Source organism: Sebastes fasciatus, chromosome 19 (genome assembly GCF_043250625.1).
Source record: "Sebastes fasciatus isolate fSebFas1 chromosome 19, fSebFas1.pri, whole genome shotgun sequence".
Lineage (NCBI taxonomy): Eukaryota > Metazoa > Chordata > Actinopteri > Perciformes > Sebastidae > Sebastes > Sebastes fasciatus.
The window spans coordinates 11,228,275-11,254,279 of NC_133813.1; the positions used below are offsets into that span (position 1 = coordinate 11,228,275).

Consider the following 26,005-nt stretch of genomic DNA (forward strand, 5'->3'; position numbering starts at 1 on the left):
ATTGGCATTGGAAGCAAATTGGTGTTGAAGACTCATGCAGTTTGGAAACATTTAAAAAAGAAAATATCTCGTAACTAAATCCCAGCTGCAAAGGCAGCTGCACAAATGACTCATTAAGTTTTCAAAAGAGCGTTGAAAAATCATGATGTATGTTAAACACAGGAAAGCTGCTTTGGCAAAGAGGAGCAGAGGCCGTAAGTGAACCCTTGCCAACATTAACTGAAAGGCACTTGAAAGGACATTTGCATAACAATGCTACAAAATGCAGTCTAAACACAATTGCCAGAGTAGAATGAACCCCTTGCTGACATAATTTAGAATAAATGAACATTATAAGCTTCACAAAGGCAGTATTTATCCCAGGGTTGCTGAATTGCATTATGGTACTCTGGTTATCGCAAGCGCCTATACTGTGTGACTTAGTATAAGTCGGCATGCTGTAACATAACAGTAGTATACTGCATCATCTTAAACAAATACGGTCTGGTTTTAACTGAGAAAAGAGTTGTTTATGGTCACAAATATCGATTAAACTGCACTGCAGTGTATGAATTTTTAAAGTTGCTGCTACTGCCCGAAGGCAAACACTAAGGCAAGTGCTGCGACAGGTGTTTACAGAGGCTACAGTAATTACAGCAACATTACTTATGTAAAGCCAATAGGCACAAAATGCACACAAAAACACACGGTCCATTGTGCAGAGTAGAGGTGAAAGATGCTGATATGTCATTTCTGTTTTTAATTTATGTACCATATTTCAGGCTCTCAAACTTTAAGGGGCTGAAAAAATCATTATTGCATTTCACCCTTATCTTAGTAGCATCAAAATATCGAGCAAATAGTCTTCTTGCTTGATTCGTTATGAAACACAATATTCCCTCTGTATTATGATATGACTATTATATGGGGTGCCTCTGGCTGCTATATATCGATGAGCTTTTTGAAACTTTTCACTGTCAAATTGTCGTAATATGCAGCTTGAAAAAATAACTATTGTACTATTGTATTCAGACTTCATCAAGGTAACGGTGGTGACATGTTACCATGGACTGTTGGACTGACAACTCTTACTTAATTGCGTTTACATTTTTTTACATTTCTCAGAAGTGTCAAGCAGAAGTTGCTTTACCCTTGCACTGTTTAACCTCGTCAGCGTCGGCATTGAAAAGCAGAGCACTTTGTGACTATAGACATTTTCAGATTTGTCAACAAACGTTGTAAATGGACCCCTTTGTATTTCCTGTTGCAATGTTTGTTAACCTCGACCCAAAGCTGTTGCCCAAGCAACAGAATGGCAATGAAAAGTTATATACAGGGCTCCAGACTAACTTTTTACAATTTTTTGCTTGTTCTACTTTTGTAGTAGATTTGTTCTAATAAATGCGTATAATTTCACAATGATCATGCGTTCACTATCGAACCAAAGAACTGGATTGCACTGAATGACAACAAATGAGTAATTGACAAAGCAAGCTGCCAATCCACCAGATGGTGCATTATGCATGCCTTGGCTGGCGATGACATATACCATGTGAAGGAACCTCTAAGCAGCACAGGGAGTCCTTGAAATAGCACATCTATCCGCTTTACATTTCCTCTCAGAGGGTCATGTCAGAAAAAAAAGTGAAGTTTATATTTTTTTGTATTTTGAATGTGATTTGTGCAGGAACTCAAATCCACATGGATGAGAGCCATTAATCTTGTGACTGCCAACCAAAAATGACCAAATCTGTGACCAAATGATGCTTAGATGATGGTGCAAAAAAACTCACAGATGTTGGTGATGTTGGGCTGTTGGTCTTGATTGAGCCTGGACTGGCTTAAATGAAACCGGGTAGAACAGACAGTTGATGCAGTGCAAGCCAGTGATAACAAAGACAAATAGCAAGCCATGGTGCCAATGGAGTCACAGACTACCGTCCAATGATCAGTGGGCGTTTGAGATACTCTCCAGGAGAGACATGGGGACTGACAAAAATCCATTCAATCAACTGTGCAATCAAGTGATAGCGATTAACTCACTTTCCCTGGGACGTTATCATTGTGTGACTGGTTCATCCATCTTACGCTCATTCAAATGTCTGTTGGTGGTTTCGTGGGCGCACAAACGCACGTGTGGCACTGCTCCAAGCCTCTCAGGCAGGTTTTATGGCTCTCTGGGAAACAATGCATGGCATGCCGTATGAAAGCTCCATTTTCTCACTGCAAAGTGGTTTAAACCCAACATGATCGCTCTGAAGCCCTAAGCTTACACGCACAACCTAAATTTTATAGTCACAATTTTAAATATTAAAAATGCAAATGAGATGCAAATATCTCCAGTTGATTTATGTAGGTATTGCTATAGAAAAAAAATCTTACAATTTGTCATGAGCAAATGATAAATAATTTAAGTTGACAAGAAAAATGCAAGTGAGTATCCAGGAGTCATTAGATTATTTTCTTTCAGAGTTTTTATTCAAATTTTGCAAACAAGAGGGGAAAGCCCTACAAGTAGGGCTGCACGATTATGGCCAAAATGCTAATCACAATTATTTTGATCAATATTGAGATCACAATTATTACCACGATTATTCATAGATTTTGAGCACAAAGTATTTTTTATTGCAATTTCACATTTAAATAGACAGAGCGCTGCTTTCACTTCCATGTTGTGCTACATTCCAACATTAAAAAATTCAAAATGTTATCTTACGTTATCCTAATGTCATCTATAGTGGTAATTTGTTTTAAAAACACAACATTCAAATGGTTATGAAATACATGATTGTATTATTATTTAAGTATTTTCTTTGATTAAAAATATCTTGGCATTATTAGTTCTAATTATTTATTATAAGCTGCTTAGTGCTAGTGTTAGGAAGTTTAACAGAGCCTGAACGCACCATAATGTAACTGAATGGAACCTCTGTTAACGTTAGCCGTTTGGCCCCGAGCCGGTCAATGTGATTACTCTAAGCAGCAAGCAGGGGAATGAATTCCAATATAATAAGTGTCTGATTACAGTAAGTTAGTTATTCCAAATGTTTTCAAGGTTGGTCCTCCACGGCTTATTTTGCACTTGCACAAATTGCAGTTTTGTCTTCCACTGAAGAACCTCCACACCGTGTGACGTTATCGACTGTGCCGCCGTGTGCTGACATAAAACTATCATGTGGCGGCTGCACATGTGTTGACCGGCTATATGAGACTGCTGAAGACCATCCAGTTTCAATCGGCTGCTGATTGACGGTGCATCTCTAGCTGTTAGTTTAGGAAGTGCCTGATTTATGCAGCAGAGTTTTCTATGAGTGGAGCATTATAAACATCAATATCGAGTTAATCATGTTCATTTAATTGTGGGAAGCCGAAATTGCGATCGCGATTAATTGTGCAGCCATATGTATATCTATCTATACTGATATTATAAAAGAGACACAATGGCAGAGAATATGCTTCAACTGTTTGAAGAGCACTTTGTATTTTATTTGCACACTCTAAGTAAATATAGAGTAATTTTTATATACTATATTAAGCAATACCAAAATTTACCAATATAGTTATATGATTTAATATGATACAATATAATGAAAATGTATGTAATTGAGTTTAACTTTCTAATTTTGTTATGAAATAGGCAGTAGGTGAAAAAAGGAACATAAAGGAAAAAAGAAAAACATCAGATACCAGTAGACGGAAGAACTTTTATTTGGAGCCCCAACAAAACTATACTTCTTCATTCTGTTAAATTCAAAATCAAACAGGTGTCTGTTACAATAGGAATATATTGTGCCTGGCTGTTGAAAATACATTTGTCAAGTAAGTTTTGACCTTTAGCAATGCATTTTGATTCTGAGCCAGCAAGAGAGCTGCACTTATTGCCAGAGTTGCTATGACCATAGCCTTGCTTGGGAACAGGTACGTGAGACTGGATGATGGAGTTTGCTTGGTAGCATCCTTGACAGTTTGACTCTGCTGCACTGCTTCCTGCTCCTCCTGGGTCAGGGTCATGGGGCAGAGTTCAGCCAGTACTTCCAGAGCTGCTCTCTGACCAGCTTGTACTGCACCACTCATGTACCCACACCACAGGGTAGCTGTCTCTGTGCCTGCCCAATGGATCCTGTAAATCAAGAAAATCAGTGAGCGATACACTGAACACTAAGCCTTATGTTGCTGCTTGAAAAGGGAGTCATTTTATTCTCTTTCGGAGTAATTACATCCCATTTAGTCTATTTATACAGTGTCTTAAGCCATTAACACTCAGTTGCATTATTAGTTTACACAAGAAGCTGTTGAGTTCATGTCTCCTTGTCTCTGTTTACTGACATTTACAAGTACGAGAAAAGTTAGGCCCGGTGGCCAAGTGTCCGAGGGGGTGGGTGTTGCAGAGCAAAACTTGGAGGAGCGGCTTGTCACTAAAATGAGAATAGCGCTGGTCCATCTTAAAGGTCAGCCCAACTTAAGTGAGCCTTGGCCGTTGTTGTGGCGAGCTTCAGGGCTAATCCCCTTCACTTTATTCAGCTGGTGGCAAACAAGACACAGGAACTTGGCTTGGCTCAACCCTGTAGGGGTTGCTCAAGAGAAAAGCACAATAACGATGCTACTTCTCATTCACTTTTCTTCTGCTCTGTGTAATGCCCACAAAGTCAAGGATCTCTATAAACTTTAGACATTTCTGCCAATGGTTGCCAAGTTTGGTGTCAACATCAGTCCATATCATGTGCCTTGGAGTTGAACATACTGCTGTCACAGCAGAACTAGAGTATGCAGACTGCAGGGCTTTGTCATTGGCAAGATGGTAGAATTCTGGGTTTGATTGTGTATTGGCAATGGCAATTTTATATATTTATATAATATATAGCTTATTTAATTTCATTTAAACTCGAAGCGCTTTACATTTGAAGACAAAATATAAAATTATCAACCCAATGTCTAACAGACCCGCCTGTCCACCAGAGGATAGCATGTCAGTGTCACATTTTGCATCGTAGAGACGTGAATATTACACACCTGTATTAACGTGCAGTACCAGCAGGGGGCAACAAAACCACACTTGCAAAACTTGCCGAACTTGCAAAACAAAACACCGGTCTCCCGCTTGAAAGTCCCGTTTGTTGGACTCATCCACCTCGCCACCCGCCCACCATTAGTGGTCTTTCTCATTTTATATACCACGTAACTAGCTCTGAAGTTAGACTTCTGTCACTACACAACACGTGACAAACGTCATGTGACAACCGCCACTTCAAAACACTGCAACTTCATGCATGCATGTAATATTCACGTCTCGGCCACACAAAACGTGACACTGACATGCTTTCTTCCGGAGGAAAGGGGGGTCTATTACGCACTTTGCCATGAGACTGGGCTGAAAAGTATTGACATAAACCTAAGAGCATAGGTATTATAAACATTATAAATATAAGAATATAGTATAAGCATAGCAGAATCAATGAAGCATACACCCTACCACACAGCAATAAAAACCCCAAAACATCAACACAATCTAATAGAAACCACTGCTCTATCACATAGCTCTACATGTAATCAACTGTACACACACACACACACACACACTCACACTCACACAGTAATTAACCATAATCATAAGCCTGGGAGAATAGCAGCATTTTCCAGAGAGCAAGACCACAGTAACTGAAGGCACCCTCCCTGGACCTGGATCTAATTCTGGGTACAGCTAGAAGACCTCTGCCTGACCTGAGAGGCCCGATCAGGCTATAGTCAGTGAGCAAGTCAGAAATGTACTGAGGAGCCAAACCATTAAGTGCTTTATAGTCTATTAGCAGCATTTCAAAGGTGTTTCTGTATAATACTGGGAGCCAATGAAGTGATTTCAGTACCAGAGTAATATGTTCAAATTTCTGTGTGTACACATGTAAAGACTGCTGCATTTTGAATGAGCTAGAGTCATCTTACTGATTTCTGAGAGTTAGTTTGAAATATGAATGCTCTGCGTGTAACAGACATTCTCAAAAAAAGCACTTTAAAATTAGCAGTCTAGTGCGGTGAGAAAAAAAAAGGACTGGAGTCAACGCATGGGAGGGAAAATGTGGCAGTGGATGCTGCTGCTGCCAACTGCCAGCCGCCCAAGAGGTTGTAGACAATGGCTGCAGAACTGAAGATGATGCATTAGTCTCTTTTCCTTTTTTTTTTTTTACCAGTGGTATTGTGAAACAGGGCAGCTCAGCAGCAGGTTAGCTACTTCTCTCACAGCCTCACTCCATTGGCCATAGAGGCAAGAAGTGAGGTCAGTGGTAAAGAGTCTCCCTTGGTCTGAGAAACCATGTAAGGAGAAGAAAAGGAACTCGATGCTCGTCCTGCACTGCTCGTTCAGCAAAAAGTAAAGGCCATTGTTCTGGTCTAAAGATGGAGGGGCTGGTCTTCAGGCTAGATGCTGTGGCACCACTGATAGGTGAGGTGGAGCAGCACCACTGATAGGTGAGGTGGAGCAGAACCACAGTCCAATATGAATGATAAATCCTTTCAATTTCAGCCTTCCATGGGCTGCTCTATCTGTTGTGGACAGAGAAGCAGAGGTGAGAGAACAAAAGTGGTATATGAGAGATTCCTTGCCGGCCACCGTGCAGCCTCTGATAGATATGATCAAATGTAATGGCATGTTCTAATGGAGTGGATGGACACTTTGATTGGCTCATGTTATGTGAGTTGAAGGAGTCACTTACAGGCTCTCAAGAGAAAAGAGAGCAATTTCATCAAGTCCAGCGTAATTATGATCTGATACCCACGGAAAGAGATGAAGTATCTATGCTCTTTGAATGGTTGTGATTCTGCATACCTTAAGGCAAGTAATTAGGGCTGCACATAGGCGAATATGCATGGGGATCGTTTAGCCTAGGGATGCACCGATCAGACTTTTTTGGTTTTGATTTCGTAAAGCGATACCTGGGCTTTGGGTATCGGCCGATACCGAGTGCCGATCCGATACCAGTGTTTAATTAATAAGCTGTATGCCTCAGTGTGTGTGTAGAAGTGACTGGGATCATTCTTTTAAGTTTAAGGCAACATCAAGCTTGACTTAAACATTGCTTTCTTCACTTTGTAAAACAAAACATAAATAAATACATATATATAAATTTACTGAATTGTTATTTATTATTAAAATATTAAATCGGTCACCAGCAACTTGTTAAAAAAAAAAGTCAAAACTAACAGGCATTACAATTCAAGTGTAAACCTTTTTATTGCAGCAACATATTGGTCAAAACTTAAACAGGAATTGAAATTCCAGTATAGAATGTATATAAACATAGAATTGAATTGAATAGATGGGCACTATTGTTACCGATATCCGATCCAGTATCGGTGCATCCCTAGTTTAGACAACTTCACTTGGTTTCTTTTATATTTTACAGATTTGGAATATAACATGTTTGAGGTTTTTGTTACAAACCTACCTCCTAAAATTAGCTATATCAATCAGTCTGCTTGTCTGGTTCACACCAACTGATTCTATTTATGCACCACTAAGACACAAAACATTTCACCAATTCCCCATTCGAAGGATAGTGCACACGTATAGCGGATTACTGCTCATGTATTCACTAGCCCATCATACTGTACTTGCTTCAAGGTTCCTATATGCTGGCTCCCACCCCTGTGCATGTACATGAATCAGAGGAATGGAGAAGGGCTTCCCCTTTACACCTTTAATCTGGCCAGTATCCTTTATGATTAATTTATGTTATCATAACAGCAGACTTGGAGGCCTTAGCAGCAAACAAGCTTCCTCTGGACTCAATATACACACTTCTCTAGGGCCCTATGATTTCCACGATGCGGAAAACATGGACAGAATCACAGATTGTTTTTATTTTAATTTTATAATCAATATAATTCAAGTGTGTGACCTCCCAAAACATGTGCATGACATCCCCATTGTCTGAGTTACATCTTGGACATTTAGGAGATGCATTCAGGGTGAACTGATTTAGCCTATGTGGGGTATACACACAGTGAAATATGTTAAATTGCATAAGTCTGTTTGGTCTTTTTTGTGACATTTGTCATAGATTTTCCCATTCATATCCAACGTATTTTTCCCATTTATCTTTGTGCTGTGCAGACTTAATAATAGTAATAATTTTGATATTAATCCCTTTTGTCAGTCTGCGTTCAAAATATATTTTTCAATTGTGTCTGAGATACAGAGAAAGTTCTTAATGGTATTTGTATTAACCCACCTCCTTATCTGCAGAAATTTCAAAAAGTGTGTACCTGAAAGCTGGAACAAGTCTTTTATAAAAGTGAGGTCAGCAAATGTATCATTATTGCAGAGATCCCTGTGTCCTTATAACTCCCTTTTCTCTCCAACTGACAGTGATATCCTCTATTATATTGTCTGGGACCATAGGGTTATTCCATAAAGGAGTGTGTTTAAATAGAGCATTACATAATCCCAATATCCTGTGGCTTTCCTGCCAGCTTTCAAATGTATGGCACATAATCATTTTTTTTGGGAGTTTGTGCAAATACTTTAATGAGCCTTTTGTAGTTAAGTTACATCCTGATAAATTACTGTATTCTTGTAGTATTGTAAATAACTGGTAATAACTGGTCTGGTTTAGTAATATACAATAAATTGGCACTATATAATGATACTTAAGTTTCTTCCATGCAAAATTTTATTCCGTTTATGTGTGGGTTGGTTCTGATAGTAGCTTGTGACACCGCCATGGATATGAGGGGTTGAATATGTGTACATTAACTCTAGAGGGTTTAATGGTAAAAAAAAAAAAAAAGCCATGCAGGCCAGATAATTTTTTTGCCAACCTGACATTCGGTGACTTTGATTCCTTTTTGGAGATTGTTTTTGCAAGGCATTGCCTTTTTATGCTTTATTTGAATTTTGAAGGGAGGCCATTGAACCTTTTTTTTTGTTGGATTATTTGGTTGCATTAAAGGACACTGTTTTTCTGTTGGACACAACTTGTGAGAGGCTCGCTGATGCACCGCAGACACATCCCAGACACATAACAGGCTCTAGGTTAAGCACTGTGACACCGTTGGCTCAGGTTGCTGAAGTAAGCTAAATGGTAAATGGACTTGCACTTATATAATATAGCTCTTCTAGTCTTTCGACCTCTCAAAGCGCTTTCCACTACATGTCGACATTCACCCATTCACACACACATTGATACACTGATGGCAGAGGCTGCCATGCAAGGTGCCAACCTGCCCATCATGATCTAATCCAAATACTCATTCACACACCGATGGCGCAGCTTTCGGGAGCAATTTGGGGTTAAGTATGTTGCTCAAGTACATTTCGGCATGTGACCGGAAGAGCCGGGGATCAAACCACCAACCTTCCGATTGGTGAACAACCGGCTCTACCTCTGAGCCACAGCCTCCCGCTACTTTTTAATTTGCCAGTGTCATAATACGTGTTATAATAAACTGGTTCAGCCGGTTGGCATCAAATCAAACCGGTTTGGGCTTATTTACCGAACCGCTGTGGCAAAACTGGAAATCAACCCAACTCTACTATTCAGTAAGGATACTAAAAAGAAATTGGATAAGTTGTCAGGAGTGAACAGAGGATCACTGTGTGTCAAAGATGCAATGAGAAATGTTCAGAAGCATTCGAAGTGTTCTGTCCAGCCTACTAAAAGACGCCACTTGAGCAGAATGTCCAAGAGGAATTCGACCTCAGACTGAAAGGCCTTTTGGCAGCATGTCAACAAGCTTCGAGTTGGTAATACACACCACCTACCTATCCACTGAGAGATCTTGGGAACTGATTGGTCTCCTCAAACTGATCCTAAAAAAATGTGTTTGTTGGTGTTGCCTGACATCATCCCAAGTATAGGACCTTTAACTGCAAGACATGTGTATACACTTTTGTTTGAGGGTGCTCTGTAATGGATTTATACAGCAGTGACTCAGCTAGGAGTGTGACAAACCCAATGGTCACTGAGATATATTATACAAATGATAATGAAAAAGGAAGGCAATGTATTCACCAAGTATGGTAATAAAACATAAAACGGGCAGAAGTGGTGTAAGGAGAAATCAATCAACACAACCAGTACAGCGACATGCATAGCAGGTGGCAGTAAACAGTATAATGAGCCGCAACATTATACTGAGAAGAGTGAGAGCTTGTCAGATTAAAAAGACCGCTTTGTGGTCTTGATTGAACTAGATTGGTGTCTTTTTTAAAAAGGTGATTATAAGATGAGTTAAGTGAAACTGATAGCACCCACGACTTTAGTGCTCCGTCAAAATGAATGCTTTGTTTTTGTGTTGAGAAAGGTAAAGCATGTGAATATGCTACCATTTAAAGTCAATGTGGCGGATTTCCTGAAATGCACAATTATAGGATTAATCCAATCTCTAAAACTGGGAATAAAGATAAAACAATCCCTCTGAGCTAGTGGGATATCATTTTGACCTCGGCTGTATACAAACTGCTCTGCTGTGTTCAATTTAATCACATTTCCCAATGGGCTGAGTAAGAGACTGTAACAGCAGATGAACAAAATGGATTTTGAAAGAAACAGGTCCACATTGTCACCTTAAGCACAAATGCAGACTCTAGGAAGATTAAAGCGTTCTTTGTGTTCCGTCATCAACATTTCTCAAGCATTTGATCACAGTGACAAAAGCATTCTCTGGAATAAACTGGTGTTATTTGTTCTAAAATAAAATGTCTGTATGTGGAAATTAGGGCTGTCAAAGTTAATGTGATAATAACGTTTTGACACAAATTCTTTAACCCATTAATGCAACTTGCGAATTTTAGGGAGTAGCGGGCACAGTTTTAAAGCTAGAGTGAAGATACCGGTATCATATGAAACTAGAAAACCTAAGGAACTTATTGGTACCAACCGTGTCATACTAACTTGTCTACGCTACGAAGTTATGCTAAATTTTGGCGAGGCAAAACTGGCATGGCCATTTTCAAAGAGGTTCCTTGACCTCTGACCTCAACATATGTGAATGAAAATGGGTTCTATGGGTACCCACGAGTCTCCCCTTTACAGAAATGCCCACTTTATGTTAATCCCATGCAGTTTGGGGCAAGTCATATTCAAGTCAGCACACTGACAGATGTTGTTGCCTGTTGGGCTTGAGTTTGTCATTGAATTGATATTAGATATGATTAGAGCATATTTTTTATGCTAAATGCAGTACCAGTGAGGGTTTCTGGATGATATTTGTAATTTTTTTTTGTCGTTAATTGATCTCCAATGATAAATATATACATACCTTTGCATAAAGCAAGCATATTTTCCCACTCCCATGTTGATAAGAGTATTAAATACTTTACAAATCTCCCTTTAAGGTACATTTTGAGCAGATAAAAAAATTGCAATTAATTTTTAATTAATCATGATTAACTAGGGACAATCATGCAATTAATAGCGAGTCATTTGTTTAATTGATTGACAGCCCAGGTGGAAATATGAAGTGTTGCATAAACTGTCTGATAGATTGAATTGTAGTTAATACTTGAGACAAAAGGCTTAATTTTATCCCTTTCCTGTCTATTTCTTTACATTTGGTAATAAAGGGTATCTGTAATCAATGCCCAAAAAATTATACAGTAGGTGTGTATATCTGTCCTTATGATGACCTAATCAACTACAATGGTGGAGACTAATTAATCTGTGTTGCAGCCTGTTTACGCCAACAGAATGCACCACTGGGTTTGATTATATGGTGTTTTAACACACATTTAATCGATGTTCTGAATTGAGATCTGTTGTAATGTTCAAAGTTTGGTATTCTTGCAATTGGTTCCCCAGTGCACCTACTATACAGTCTTGTCAGCCAGACATAATGACACAATCATCTCGTCTATTTCAAGTATATTTCCGAGAGATGTGTTGACAAAGTCCCATGAACTTTCTGTGTGGTGGATACTGTTGTCAACTTTTGGTGTGAGGATCGTGAATGGATATTTGGAGGATGTTCAATGTGACCAAATCAATTCACAACCTCGCTCACAGCTAATCTTTGTGTATTTTGGAATGCTGTATACTTCCCTGGGGTTTGAGGGGTGGTACAGACTGCAATTCACAATTTTATACCTTCCTTGTTATTGAAAGAAATCCGCAATCTATTCGTGAGTACTAGTGGGATCTTTAGGATTTCAATTTGGTGTTGTTCTTTATGGTCATACAGGGTCAGAGTCCTTTCCCCCTTTGTTGAAAGGTTCAGCAGGACTAGGTTATATTGGAAGAGAAGAGAGACTTGTTCTTTTACCTACTTGACTGTTGGCTCCAGAAGCATCTTACCATTTGCTTCTTGCTTACTTTTGTTTAACTTTGTCTCTGTGACGCCCCATGGTTAAGGAGAGCAAGGAAGCACATTTGTTTTATTGGATTGTCCTTGCATAAATAGCCACTTTGCTTTCGGCCTTTGTATTGGCATATCACAATTGCACTGTTGGCCGGATGGGATCCTCTCAAGGGCTGTTTCATGCAAATTCTAGTCTTTTTCGAGTGTTTTTCAGAGAAGGATATATGGAGGAGATTTGTGCAGCAGCTCTGTCTCCAGTGGTTATCATTCTTTCATTTGACTTGTTGGGTGGTGTTTCTTTAAGGTGTAAGGTGAATGTAAGTCCAATATTAACTCACTTTATCTACGTTTCTGGCCTTTACCAACTCCTCAGGAAAATATCTGGCACTTTAGCTGCTAGATGCTCCACTATGTTCACCAGCTAGTCACCCACTGTCTGTCTGCTATTTGGTGCTGAGCAGGTAGTGTGAAGTGGGTTTTTAGAGCTTTTTCACAGAAAACAGCTGCCTGCTACGGCTGAAAACTACGCTTTGAGAGCCATCAGCTTGAAAATGGTGAACAGTAAAGTTGCGGTCTGGACAGCTAAACAATGCGGTGAAACTCACTTTAAAGGTACATAAAGTCGAGGGGAGCTGCAGATTTTGGTGACAATTCTTGTCATTTAATATATTGTTATTTTAAAGATATCCATTATAGTCTCTTTAAACATAGATTAATAATATCATCCAAACAAGTTAGTATTGATTGTTGGAAGCATAAGCATCTGTGTATAAAATAATACCGTATATTGTAACTCTACTTTTTTGTGGGCCTCCATGGGGAAGCACTCTAGTGTTTCATGATGAGGAGCAGAATCGCTGCTGCCCTTCAAAAGCCAGAACAGAGAAGGACTAATCCTAAAATAGCTGAATGGATGTAAACTTCACCATGTGGACACACAGAGATGAACTGCTAAGCCTTGTAGACCTCTGATGGTCTACAAGGTAATTGTCAGAGTTAGGTGCCATAACTAGACTTGTGGCACATCATTTTTATTCTCTGCACCGATTTCTGAAATAGTAAAATATGAAATCCTGTTCTGTTACACAGAACAATTTAAAACTAACACACAGTTTTCAAACATTTTAAATTTATTCTGTTACACTCTGTGTATCATAGGTTGAATGAACTAATCCTTCTCTGTTGGTAGTAATAATCTAAACCATGTGAGGTGCTGCACAAACAAAAACATTTTTAGTTTTGAAAAATCTCAGCATCCTACGAATCAACTCTTGAGTCACTGCAGAGTTTATTTTGCTTGTATTTTGGAGCTGTTAACTCAGTAAAGCGTGAGCCCACTGGGGTCAATATATTCAGAGTTCTTGGCAACTTTTTTTTCTTCTGACTCATTCTTTTGTCTACTCTCTCTCACCACAACTAGAATTGAGTCCTGAGCACCCAGGCATAGTATCCACCTAAGATCACACCGCATGTGTTTTGTTTACAAAAACAAATGAAAGAAAATGTTGGTCGTGCGAGAGTATTACACTGTCTTGGAGACAGATCTGCGACAAGAATGTTGTCATGTTCAACGAAAAATTAAGCAGTAAAACAATGGATTACAAGATTTCTATAAAACAATCACTGTGGCCTGGATGGGAACGAACCTTGTGTGTGTATAATGTGTCACTAGAAGCCTGTCAGTCCAATAAGGTTGCAGTCCATGCTGTGCAGCCCGTGCAGCAGTCTGTCCCCCATACCGGGATTCAGTCCCAGGTGAGCAGAGTGCAGCAGCACGCCGGGGCCGCCGCATTGTAATCCTGCGGCTCCCCCGTGGGTCTGTCCTGCCCGGACAGCTGAGGCAGTAAAGCCCGAGGCTTCACAAGCAGGGCAGGGCTCTCCATCTGCTCCCCAGCGGTACACAAGGAAATCGATCGCGGATGGCGTCTTTCTCACAGACGGATAAAAAATTTAAATGCTAAAATGGGTCACCAAATATACCTGGGTGGCCGTAGATATATGAGCAGCCCACCCAAGTAAAGTCCATGTGTGGGAAAAACATTGCTTATGTTTCTAATCACTTCTACATTTACATTGAATTTGTTTCACAAAACGAATATTTTTGATGGCCTCTGTAAGTACTGAAACATTCTTCTCATAGAGTAGTTAGGTGTATAGCAGCTGAAAAGGCTTTTGAAGTAGTTATTGACAAAACAAAATGTTTCATGTGAAAGAAGGTTATATTAAAGGTTGTTACGTAAATTTGTATGATTGAATTTGTGCTCATTCAAAGAGATTCATAATACCCCAAACAAAATCCCATAATCCAACAGACTCTACTGGAATCCGCTCTGCCATTAAAGACTATATGTTTGAAGAACCAGCAGCATTTTTGTAAACCAAGCATGGGCTTGTCTTCATTACACGTACTGGATTTGTGTCAAGGTCACAGCATGTCCTTGAGGATCCATTTTCTATATGGAGTAGGAATGTGGATAAGGGCTACCGCCCCATGCCACCGTTTGAGTCATGTTATGTAATGAGCTTCCTCTGTTCCCCACAGACTTAATGTCATTATGGAAATGCATTACCTGGATCCTCCTCCCCACCTCTCGCTCTCATTCGTTCAGCAGTGTGCATCTCCGAACAGGCCATTAGAAATGGATTATAGGACATTTTCCTATGAGAACGCCACTGCTGACGGCCTCTTGCCATTTCTTTAGAACTGGACTAATGTGTATCAGCGAAGGCATAATCACTCCCACGACTCATGTCAATGATTTGTAGGCATCGGGTGCTAGTGAGTAATACCTGGTTGGCAGGGTGAAGTGCAAACATTGTTTCTGGGGAATAAAAATAGAATGATCATCCAGCAACTACCCACTCATACAGCCATTTGTGTACAATGATACAATTTACTGAACTATAAACTCAAAAAATTTATATCAAAGATTTAGAAACTGTCAACAGTTAACCGGTTTAATACATTCCCCTACATAACCATTTGTTCTGGTGAGAACCCGGAGGAAAGGTGACTCTTTTGAGTCTAGGGAGAAGGAAAGGTGTGATGCTGTGGTGTATTTGTCATCAGTGGGGTGATTACCTGCCACAGGGCTTCCTCAGGCTAGGGTGGTAATATGTCAGCAGACCGGGTGCCATGACATTAACAGGGCAGCCCCCGCTGTAGTCTTCCTTAGCCCAGTCCTGTAAAGCACAAAAGTTTAAAGAAATTAAAGGGATAGTTCGGTGTTTTGAAAAGGGGTTTACTTAAAGGTTAACTTACCATACATTCAAACAGATTTTTTTTGTTTTGGGTGAGCCTTTCCTTTAGGTGGCTAAAATATGTTTTTCTGCTGGCTACGTCCACAGCACTATATTGCTTTGCTCCTGTGCCGGTGCTCTTGTCTATTTCTCCAAGCTGGGGGCGTGCTGGCCGTCTGTACTGCAAGTAATACACCGACAGAAAAATACTTCATACAACCTAATTTCAAAACTATAAACCAAACTATACCTTTTCAACATTGTAGTATTTGATGGCACAGTACAAAAACATGGGTTTATTTCAACAAAATGACCCTCCCCAAATCGAATCTAGTCAAATTTTGTTTTGGATAGCACAGCTCATGAAAACACAACATATACCATGGACACTGTGCTCTCTCTCAACGGTGAGAGAGAGGAACAGTGACTGTGCAATCCTGACTCTACTTGAACTCAGCGCAGCATTCGATACAGCGGACCTTGACATTTTAATAGACCTTCTCTATTACAGAGTGAGTGTTGATGGCTCTGCCTTGAACTGTTTCACTTCCTAACTTGAAAAAGAAGCTTCCCCATCAAGATAGGCAATTTGTCCTCTCCCCCAGTTCTTTCCTGTGGGATCCCACAAGGTTCCATCCTAGGTCCCATGCTGTTCTCCATGTACATGCTTTCCCCTCAGCCAAATCATTCAAAAACACGTTTCCTTCTATATATGCCGATGACACACAGCTTTATCTCCCTGAAAACAAACGACCGGTCCAATCTAATCAGCCTCATGAACTGCCTTGAGGACATAAAGTGTTGAATGGCACAAAACTTCTTTTAGCTGAATGAAAGCAAGTCTGAAGTTGTCCTATTTGGTCCATCTGACTCCATCAAAGTGATTACCAACAGTCTTGGCAACCTGTTCACCCTTGTTAAACCCCATGTCAAAAACATTTGTGTGATATTTGATTCCGCCTCTAAGTTTGACAAGCAGCTCCTATTGGGATCAGTCAGATCTCTTTCCTGCCTGCAACTGGTCCCAAATGCCGCAGCCAGGCTCCTGACAGGTACCTGGAAAAGGAACGTATAACCCCTATTCTGGCCTCTCTCTACTGGCTGCCAGTACGGTTCAGAATTGATTTTAAGGTTCAGGTTGTCCTGTTTGTCTCTAAAGCCTTACATCCTTTTATCACAGACCTTCTATACCCTTATTATTCTTCCAGGTCCCTCAGGTTCGGTGACTTGGGGCTCCTGGCTCTAAATTTAAGCACAACGGTGACCGCATCTTTGTTGTTGCAGCCTCTAGACCGTGGAACAGCATCTCCCTTACTATCAGATCTATCCCCTCCATTGACTCTTTTAAGTCCAGGCTCAAAACACACTTTTACTCCCTTTTAAGTAAATAAGTACAAAAATAATCAGTGTAAAATATCAATAAACCCTGATAATCCATTTGGCTACCACCAAATTAGACCAAAAATGTACCTCAACACATCACCATCAATTTATCAGCATTTTTTTCCTCTTCACTAAGCTTTGAGTTATTGTTTACTATAAAATTATGTTCCCATTGAGTTTCTACAAAGTAGAATCGTGATTTCTCCCTTAACAACCCTGCCTCGAGTCTCCTCGGGGCAATTTTCATTTTAATCTTGCCTTTCAACAGTGAAGTGAGGAGTCGAGGGACTACAATCATATGTCTGCATGACTAAAATGCTGTTTAACAGTCTACCAATGTATGCTGTGCATCATTTAATGGAGCTCCTGTGAGTAGCTATGTATGTGTGGCACAACAAATGTAATATGTTCTATTCCAGTAGTAGTAGTGGGGCTAGTAGTGCTAGTAGCTCATGTGTGTCCATAATGGGAGGATGTGCTCTGCCCTCCTTCAGTGGGTTTTCCCTGCCAACCTTCCAAGGATTTCGTACAATGTATTCTTTTTGTTTTCATGTTGTGACTATAAAACAGTTTAAGAAATGAGCGTCTATTTTTGGGACATTACTACTAACGGGCATAGGCATGTACAGTATGTCCACTGCTGCAGCTGCCCATAAGGGGCACAGTGAGGAAAAATGACAAGTCACCTTTTTCTAGTATATTTCTATGGATGGCCTCCTCTACCATCCCAGAAAATAAATTGCCTTCTGTCCCTGAGCCATTTGAAAACTCGCAAGAAGGCTTTATGATCCCATGCTGCCTACTGGCGTTCCTATTAAGACAATTTATGATGGCAATGTCATTGTTAATTCAGGAGTACTCAGTTTTGATAGTAATCATATCTGTGACATTTATATATGTTTCCATAGTGTTTCTTTTGGGGTTATGGATCATGTTATTAACATTTGTGGTCCACATTTGTACATTTGATGAATGTGGATTAACAATTGCATTGCTTGAATACAAAATTAGAGGTAATAAAAATGTGACTATCACAAGTAATCTCATTTTGAGCCCCCTGTTTGTGTTATTGTTTTGTCTTGTAATGTTATACTAGTAAGACTAACTATTATCAAGCTAAAGCTAACTAGCAACTGCTTTTTTTTAGTACACTATAAGTCTATAAATAAATCAATTAGGTTCAGTTTTACTGACAGATACGCACACTTTTGCTACACAAAATGGCTTTCCTCCATGGGTTCCAGGGTAACAAATGAGACTGAATTTTGGCACTAAAAATTTCGCCTCAAACCAAATTATTGTTTTATTACATAAGACATCTGCCACCGAAATACTTACTTTTTCTTCATAGTGGATGAAGGATGCGGCCTCAAGACCTAGGTATTTGACCAGACTGGAAAGCACAGCTTTTCTTCTCTCCCCACCCTGCAAACAGATGGAAATGCCTGTGACAACATGGTTACATTACTAATGTAAGTACCATGAAAAATATAACAGCAGGCTGCAAACTTATGAATGCATATTCAACAAACTAGTGCAAGCTAGACAAAGGAAGCAGCAGTCAATTTGAATAACTCAAGCGTGGTCAGCACATGCTCCTGGTTGTATTAGTTCACGTGGTGAGTTATGTAGAGAGCAGCTGTGGCCTGCAGTCCAAAAGGAAAGATCACCATAAAACATGCTGACAGATGTTGCAAAACTGTCCAAGATTCCTCATCTGTATGTCACTTTACCTTTACTCTCAGCACACCCTTGTGCAATAATTTGGAGCTGTAAATCAGTCTCTTGATACACTCCTTACAGAAACATAAAGAATAAATTGAAGAATGGCACCAAATTGCTTTCGATGAGGAATTTATAAAAAGAAAAAATCTCACTGTTAATTTGCTGCAGGACTGCGAATAGTGTCGGCTGAAAATCCTATGAAATTACATAGAAAAAAATGCCCTATAATATGAGACTCCACCTGTGCAAATCAATACAATTAAACTAAAAATCCAACACCCAACCAAGTACACTGTATGAGAGCCAAATATGAAAAAAAAAGATAATATATACAGTGAAATCTGACTTAAACAGCACAAACCGTGTATAATTGGAACCTTGATGTCCACTTGCCTCACACACACCAACACTACTTTCTTCTCTTTAGAAGTTGAGTAGAAAGTGGAGGTTAATTATTTAGCACTTTGTGCAGCATGGCACAGCGGGTAGACGGCTAAGCTTGAGCTCTGTAGCAAGTCAGGCTAATGACTGAAATGCCAAAACAACACTAGAGACAATGCTGTATTTTATTTATTTTTTCAGGTAAAGGGAAAGCACTGGGAATAAATCAAAATGTCAACACACAAGGATGGCGAGGGACGGAGAGAGGAGAGGATGTAGGCTTATTGTGAGAAAAATGTGTATTCAGTTACCGAAGTGCAATGTGACCTTCAATCAATCGACAACACAGGCAAAAAGGGATATTAAGCCTGCATCAATCCAATATGTTGTAGAAAAGAATTCCTTAACACTTGATAATGTGTTGATTCTATAATATAATAATTCAGTCAAGAGAAGTCTGTAGGGGATTACTTGTTTACCTAGTGGATAATCATTTACGATCAAGTGGCTCTATATATATCTCAACTTTATGACAAGTAGTCTCTGTTTCACTTTCAATGTGCAATTATTTAGCTTGTCTTTTCAAGACAAATAATTGGCACTACAGAGATAGAGATCAAAAACTACCTCCGTAATGAAAAGTACCATCAAAAAATGTTCATTGATGTGAAAGTCAATTGGTTGTTCTATTGCAACGTCAGCGCCCAGCAGCAGAGCTACGCCTCCGCCATTTTCGACCGAAAAATAGCCTGTGTTGAACAATACAATATTATAAATGTGCATATTATTCTAACCATTTGCTTACTTACTTTTTTATTTATTAAACTTGTTTGCCCGGCCGCTTCCCAGATGAGCATAAAGTGAGCGATGGACATAAATGGAAGTTTGAAAAATCCAGCACACATGTCAAGAAGCTCCAAAATTAAACGTTTGTTATACCCCAGCCCTAGTTAAAAACCAAAGTAATAGTCATTGAAATTGGCATGAGCATGTTCTCCTCAAACTATATGATGTGCTGTTATTGCATAAAAATCTCCTTATGCTGCCACATGAGCATATTTTACATTTTGGCAATGCACACTGTTGCTTTTGTGTCCACACAAATTTTAACCAGGCTCAACCCTACCATGCATGAGAAACGGTTAAAGCACAATGTGATGCTTAAAATCCAGCTGTACTATATATATACTATATATACTATACTACCAGAAGGAGGCATAGTTTAACATACACCTACATTTTAATTTTGAACAAATAAATTTATCATACAACGTATGTCTAATGAAACTACCAGATCCAAAGTTAAGCTATTGAAAACCATGTCATATCACCAGCGAACTTGCAAGATCAGGAATAGCCCTCGATAATGGAATATTTCATGCCCGCCCACAAATTGAGCCTATCTGGCAAACCACAGCTTATATCCATTATCAATTTAAATAAATTACAACATATCACCCTGATGATGGAAAAAAATATGCATCAATTACTTTTCTCACCTACCATTTCTATGCATTATGAATTAACATGACATTGCAGTGAATCACAATGAAAATGAAAACTGATGGCCCAAGGCATAGCATTGTTACAAGCATAGAGCAAGGCATATTTAAATTATAGATAAATACTAATCATTGTATGTCTCCACATTGATAAGCCATTACCTCCTCGGTGCTCCATCGAGAAGCCTGCTCGCCGGCAATAAAGCCCACCAAGGCAGCATTACCACTGGGGGTGGTGGCATCAAAGGTAACACAGAATGGACACCCACTGGAGGATCCTGCCACTATTTCCCCAGAGAAGCCCTTCTCCCTCCAAAAAGCCTGTAGATAAACAGAGATAGTTGACAGCTCAATCATATATCCACAATTACAGAAGAAATTCTACAAATGTATTTGGCGACCCTAAGATCCACTTGTTGGTCGCAACCCGGTCTTTGGGAATGACTGCTGTAGATATTATAATTATAAGTATCCCCTTGCCATAAACCTATACAATGCAAGAATTTAAAAAGCCAATTGAAATTGAGGGCAATTTGATTCCTTGAATTGCCTTATTCTGCCAGCATCCTTGACCAAGCCAATGAACACTAGTATTAGTTGTAAGTAAATTAGCAACTGTTACAATGTGGAATACAATAACGGCATATAACGCATGTCAAAACAAATACGCCAAGCATTTTTACATTAGTTTGCCAGATTAGTAACCCAACTGTACCGTGACTTTTACTTCTACAGTATGGCACGTTCATTGTGTGCTCTGGGTGTCAATAGATTTAACACAAAGCTACACAACGCAGCCGATGTGTGTTGCACTTAAACAGCAACTTGTTACTTACAGTAGATACATTATTCAGTAGATGGGATCATTCACTCTCCTAAACTGAATAGAAACCAAACAATGCATGTACTTGAAGAGAATGAGAATGAGCAATCTGTAGACTGAATGCTGTGCATTTGATTTGCTTATATTATAGCTTTGCAGTGGGTGCATATAAGAATCAAAAGCAGTAGTGAATGTTGGGCTCCCGACTGAATAAAAAAGCATCAGAACCATTGTATTATATGAAAGTTAAATTTGTTTTATGTGAGGAATGTCCTTCACAAAATATAGTGTCGTATAACTACAGTATGAGGTACTAAACTACCATATAAATACATTACAAACAAAGTATAATCTTGGATGAGAGCTGTAAAAAAAAGGGCCAACATGAAGTGCAATGATACATACAAACATGGTATGTTGCATGTCCAAACAAAGTATATATTTTTATATATTTATACTTCATAGTTGGGTTGAATACATTTCATATGGGCAGATTTTATAATTTCAACGTCAATGTCAAGACCATGCTGTGGCACTTCCTAAGATAGCATGAGACCTATGACTGTAATACAAATGTCTCATAAAATAATAAGTATTTGTCTCTCTTGCACACGCTATGTGGAGCCTACTGGCAATATTGCTGTCTCATGTAATAAGTAAGTGACTCTGATGAACCTGCAACCAACGCTTTGGGGCAATACAGACTGTTTTGCGTGAGCATCAAACGACTTTTCACTTAGACAAGTTTGATTCATGCATATATTCATTTTGTGATGTGCACAGATGGTACAATATAGGGATTACTGTCAACAATCTTTGTATCACTTCTAACTAGTGTGTGCGCGTGTGTGCACTGTGCACTTGTACTCTCCCAAGTACTGCTTTAAGAAGAACATTCTTGCATTTTACTTTACAATGAAAAAAATATTTGAAGTAGCAAAACCACTCTGAATCACATGAGATTTAGGACTCTCTATGCCGACAAACCATCCTTTTTGTTTCTTTCAAATTTTTTCTTCCCTCCTTTTTGTGCACAGGACATCAGGAGCACTGTGTGGGAGGCTAATTTGAGTAATCAACAAGCGTGAAGTATGATGGCATACCTTCATCCTGCTCTAGACCTCAGGAGAATAGGATAGGAAAGAGGCACGTCCTGACAATACAGATGCACAGCATGCTGGACAAGGTTGTAGTTCTGAAAACACACTCTCAGTTTTCTAGGCTCAGCTGCCTCAGCTACCTCCCTGCTCATAATTACGACATTGTTGGACCTTGTTCAGGTAGTCTTTTTACCTCAAGACAGGACACATGCTGCCATCTTTAGCCTGACCTGTCACCACATAACAATACACTGTTGAGAATGGAGGGTTTGCCTACATGGTATGCACAAACAAGTTCCTTCAGGCTATAGAATTTGCTGATGTTCAGTCTTTTACATCGAGATTCAGTTGCTGTAGTTGTTGCCCTGACAAATTACCCAACATTGGGGAGCGTTGCCAGAGGTAAGTGAAGAGACATATGCGATGCCTAGCCTGAGGCTGCCTCTAAGGATTTGGATCCTGAGAGGGACAAGCTTCTAGGAATGTCCTCCACTGTGTAGAAGATAATCCATGGCAGGAATGCAGACTCAACTATTCCTGCTGAAAATGCAAAGTCCATTGGCTGGCACAAGTGATGTGACAAGAGTGTTCCAGTGAACTGCTCAGTCAGCTCAGTGTTCTCTTTTATTACATCTTCTACTGGAAAGGTGTCTGCTGCCATCTGCTATCAAAGTGGCTAAGTGATTTTTCTGTGGTCCTGGGTTTTAGGGAGAGGTTGGTTTTTAACCACTCTCCCCTGAAATGTTTCAGACAGAAAGTAGCAGTGTCCTGTACTGAACTCACTCTTCGCCTCCCTTCAGTGGCCATTGCTGGTGGTTCCTTGATGTCCTTTTTAAAGGAGCCGTTTCTATACACTGTGCACTTCCCTATCCAGCCGTTTTCAATCTAAACAGGAATGGTGCTTGCATTGATCTCAGCTAAAAGGATGAGTGAATTGCATACCATTCCTATTCAGCTCTGAGTATACCATCACTCAGGCCTTCACCAGGGCTGCCTCAGCTGAGGCACCCCAGCACCGCCCTCCTCTCTTCGAGGTGAACGGATGCAATGAGCACATAGAGGGCTCCGCGTCAATAGAAGCAGCGGATCGACAGCACAGAAATGACTGTCTATGGGAGGGAACGTCCTGACGGTGACGGCCGTGTTCCCCGGGCCTCCAACTGACATGATGTCTAGCGTTTCCTCCTCCTCCCTCATTCCTGTTGATGCTGTTACAAAGTTGATGTTGGAAATGTGAAAAGGTGTTTTGATTAAAACAAATTACATTTCTCAAGGAGCACATTCTCCTCTCGTCCCCAACTCCCTGGCTCTTGATGATGTCTCTTTGAATTTGGTTTTAACCAACTATGATGCCTCATGGCTGCCCAGTGTCAAAGCACACTCCCACACTAGCCATCTCCACCCGACCTCCAGTAAAGGAGGCAGTGGGCTGGGGTGATCACATTAGTATAAGCACTCAGGGCCGGTGATATAGCGTTGTGTCCATTCATGAACTCGGCGTGATGTTGTCAGAAAGTTCTTGTCACCCGGTTTAGCGGCTTTGAGTAACATACTGTATTTACTCACTGTTGTGGCCACCATTACTGTCTTACTGCAGATCGGCGTGCACAAATCACTCCCCGGGTTAACAGTGGGACGTCTGGTTGTATTACCTCTTCTTTGAGAGGTTGTATTATTATTATTATTATTATTAATACACCTCACTCAGGCACAAGGTATGCTGCTGCATTTACAGGCGTGTCGGCGGTGATGTGTTTATGGACCTCATCACCGGCTTGACCCTTTCCATGTTGGGCCCCACATGGGCCAGCCTTTCATTCTTGGAGGGTCTGGCGGGGGAGAGGGCTGAGACAGAATATCACGGCTTTTTAGCTGCTGCGCCACAGCTGGCGGTTCATCCTCTAACATAGTTTGAGTGCCGACGCAGCTGCGCGTTCACAGAATGGATGGACAGGACACTGAGACTTGGTTATTCTTTTCAGATTCATTCTTTATTGTCCTCTATAGAGGAAATTTGCTTTCACAGTCTGTAAATAGACTGATCAAACACTCCTAACAAGTAACACACAGAAACAGGGTATAAACAAAGAACACCACAACAACCCAAGTCTGTTTTACAAGGGGCATCGTTGTCAGGCTGTGGGACTCCATTTCCTTATCCCCAGATATGTCCCTGTAGCAATGCTTGTCAAAATGTACCTGGGATTGAAGTGGAAATCATCTTCTGAAAGCCCTCCACTCCACCATGGACAGTGGGTGCATGTCTGTGACAATCATGTTCAAAATGCTGTCTGTGAACTCGGCCACTTTCTCAGTTGAACATGGAGCAGTTGTCCGCACAAAGCTGTCCATACGACCATTTGATTTACTGAAAAAGAGGTGAAATTCTGATAATTGTTGATATTTATTACTAGACCTAAATAACATACTATAAGTTCATAAGATTGGCTAATGTACATTTATTTACTATGTGAAAGGGTTGCCCTACACCTGCTGACAGAAATGGTGCATTTTAGGCTATAACTGCTACTTACGCCTACTCCCCTCACAGTGATGTATAAAATACCCCAGAAAGCTAAAATGTCAAGGTGTGTGTGTTTCTTGAGCAAAACTTAACTAACTCAGGGACATCATAACTAGGCTCCATATTGATTTACATTCTTCACTAACCATTAAATATAGCCATGATTAATGTACATTCTTTACTGGCCTTCATCTCAACTAGCAATCATATTGATTTACTTTAAATACTAACATTAACATTACCTTGTGTCAGGTCCGCTCCGTGGACTGGATGTGTAGACTGAATGCTTTCTGTGGAAATGCTGAAGCATTGACTTCACGCTAGTGTGGTTGGCTAGCTCAGTTTTACAATAGAAGATTCTCTGCCCCTCGCTATTTTCTCTCTCATTTTGCAATATGCGGCATCAAATAACGTTGTCTTCACGGTACATGTCCACAGCATAAAGCCGTCTACACATGATCAGCGGTAAGATCGCTCTGCGCTGGCTGTGCCATTGTTTTCCTATGGGGAGAGCGGTGCGGCCCAACTAGGCGGAAGCGCTACCCAATTGGCGTGGCGCACTGCTCGAAATCCCCACCGAGCGCTGCGTTCAAAGTTATAATTATTTCAACAATGACCTCGGTTGCCGCTAACCTTTCAAAGCGCAACCAATGAGAACAGCAGCAACTGTTGTTGTTGCTTAGAAACAGTGAATGGCATTCCTTGTGCTCTTTTTGAGGGAGAGTTTTTACCTGCTGCCTCTGCAAGTCTTTGCGCCCTACCTCGCAGTGAGTGAAGAGCAAATCTCTTCTCATGTGATGGCAGCTTAAGTGCGTTGTGTGACAGTTATGATTGCACATCCGTGCAAAAAACAGTGCGCTATCTGGAGGTCCACAGTCAAGTGCGCTTGAGACTTGATGAATTGTGGATTTAAACTGGCATGCCAGAGTTCACAAGTATGCCCTTGGAAAGTGTGAGAGTCTACAAGTTTGTGAAAGTCCAGATATTTGGATTCAACCTATTCAAAGCCTCAGACAAGTCAGTGTCGGACACTTATTAAGCATAGTCATTTTGTGTCATC

At 40.2% G+C, this 26,005-nt stretch overlaps 2 protein-coding genes across 3 annotated transcripts in view; one reads left to right on the forward strand and one right to left on the reverse strand.

The window, feature by feature from the left end:
* The window catches only part of vsig8a (V-set and immunoglobulin domain containing 8a), a 77,832-nt gene that overhangs the window by 11,869 nt on the left and 39,958 nt on the right, over positions 1-26,005 (forward strand). The gene's annotated exons all lie outside the window — the stretch shown is intronic.
* Positions 3,670-26,005, reverse strand: part of LOC141757313 (putative flavin-containing monoamine oxidase A) — a 41,556-nt gene continuing 19,220 nt past the window's right edge. Inside the window, exons 9-12 of the mRNA XM_074617724.1 lie at positions 20,661-20,819; positions 18,229-18,315; positions 15,350-15,450; positions 3,670-4,099 (exon numbers count right to left, since the gene is read on the reverse strand). Coding sequence (XP_074473825.1) covers positions 3,751-4,099; positions 15,350-15,450; positions 18,229-18,315; positions 20,661-20,819 — 696 coding nt within the window. The 3' untranslated portion in view covers positions 3,670-3,750. The remainder of the gene's footprint in view (positions 4,100-15,349; positions 15,451-18,228; positions 18,316-20,660; positions 20,820-26,005) is intronic.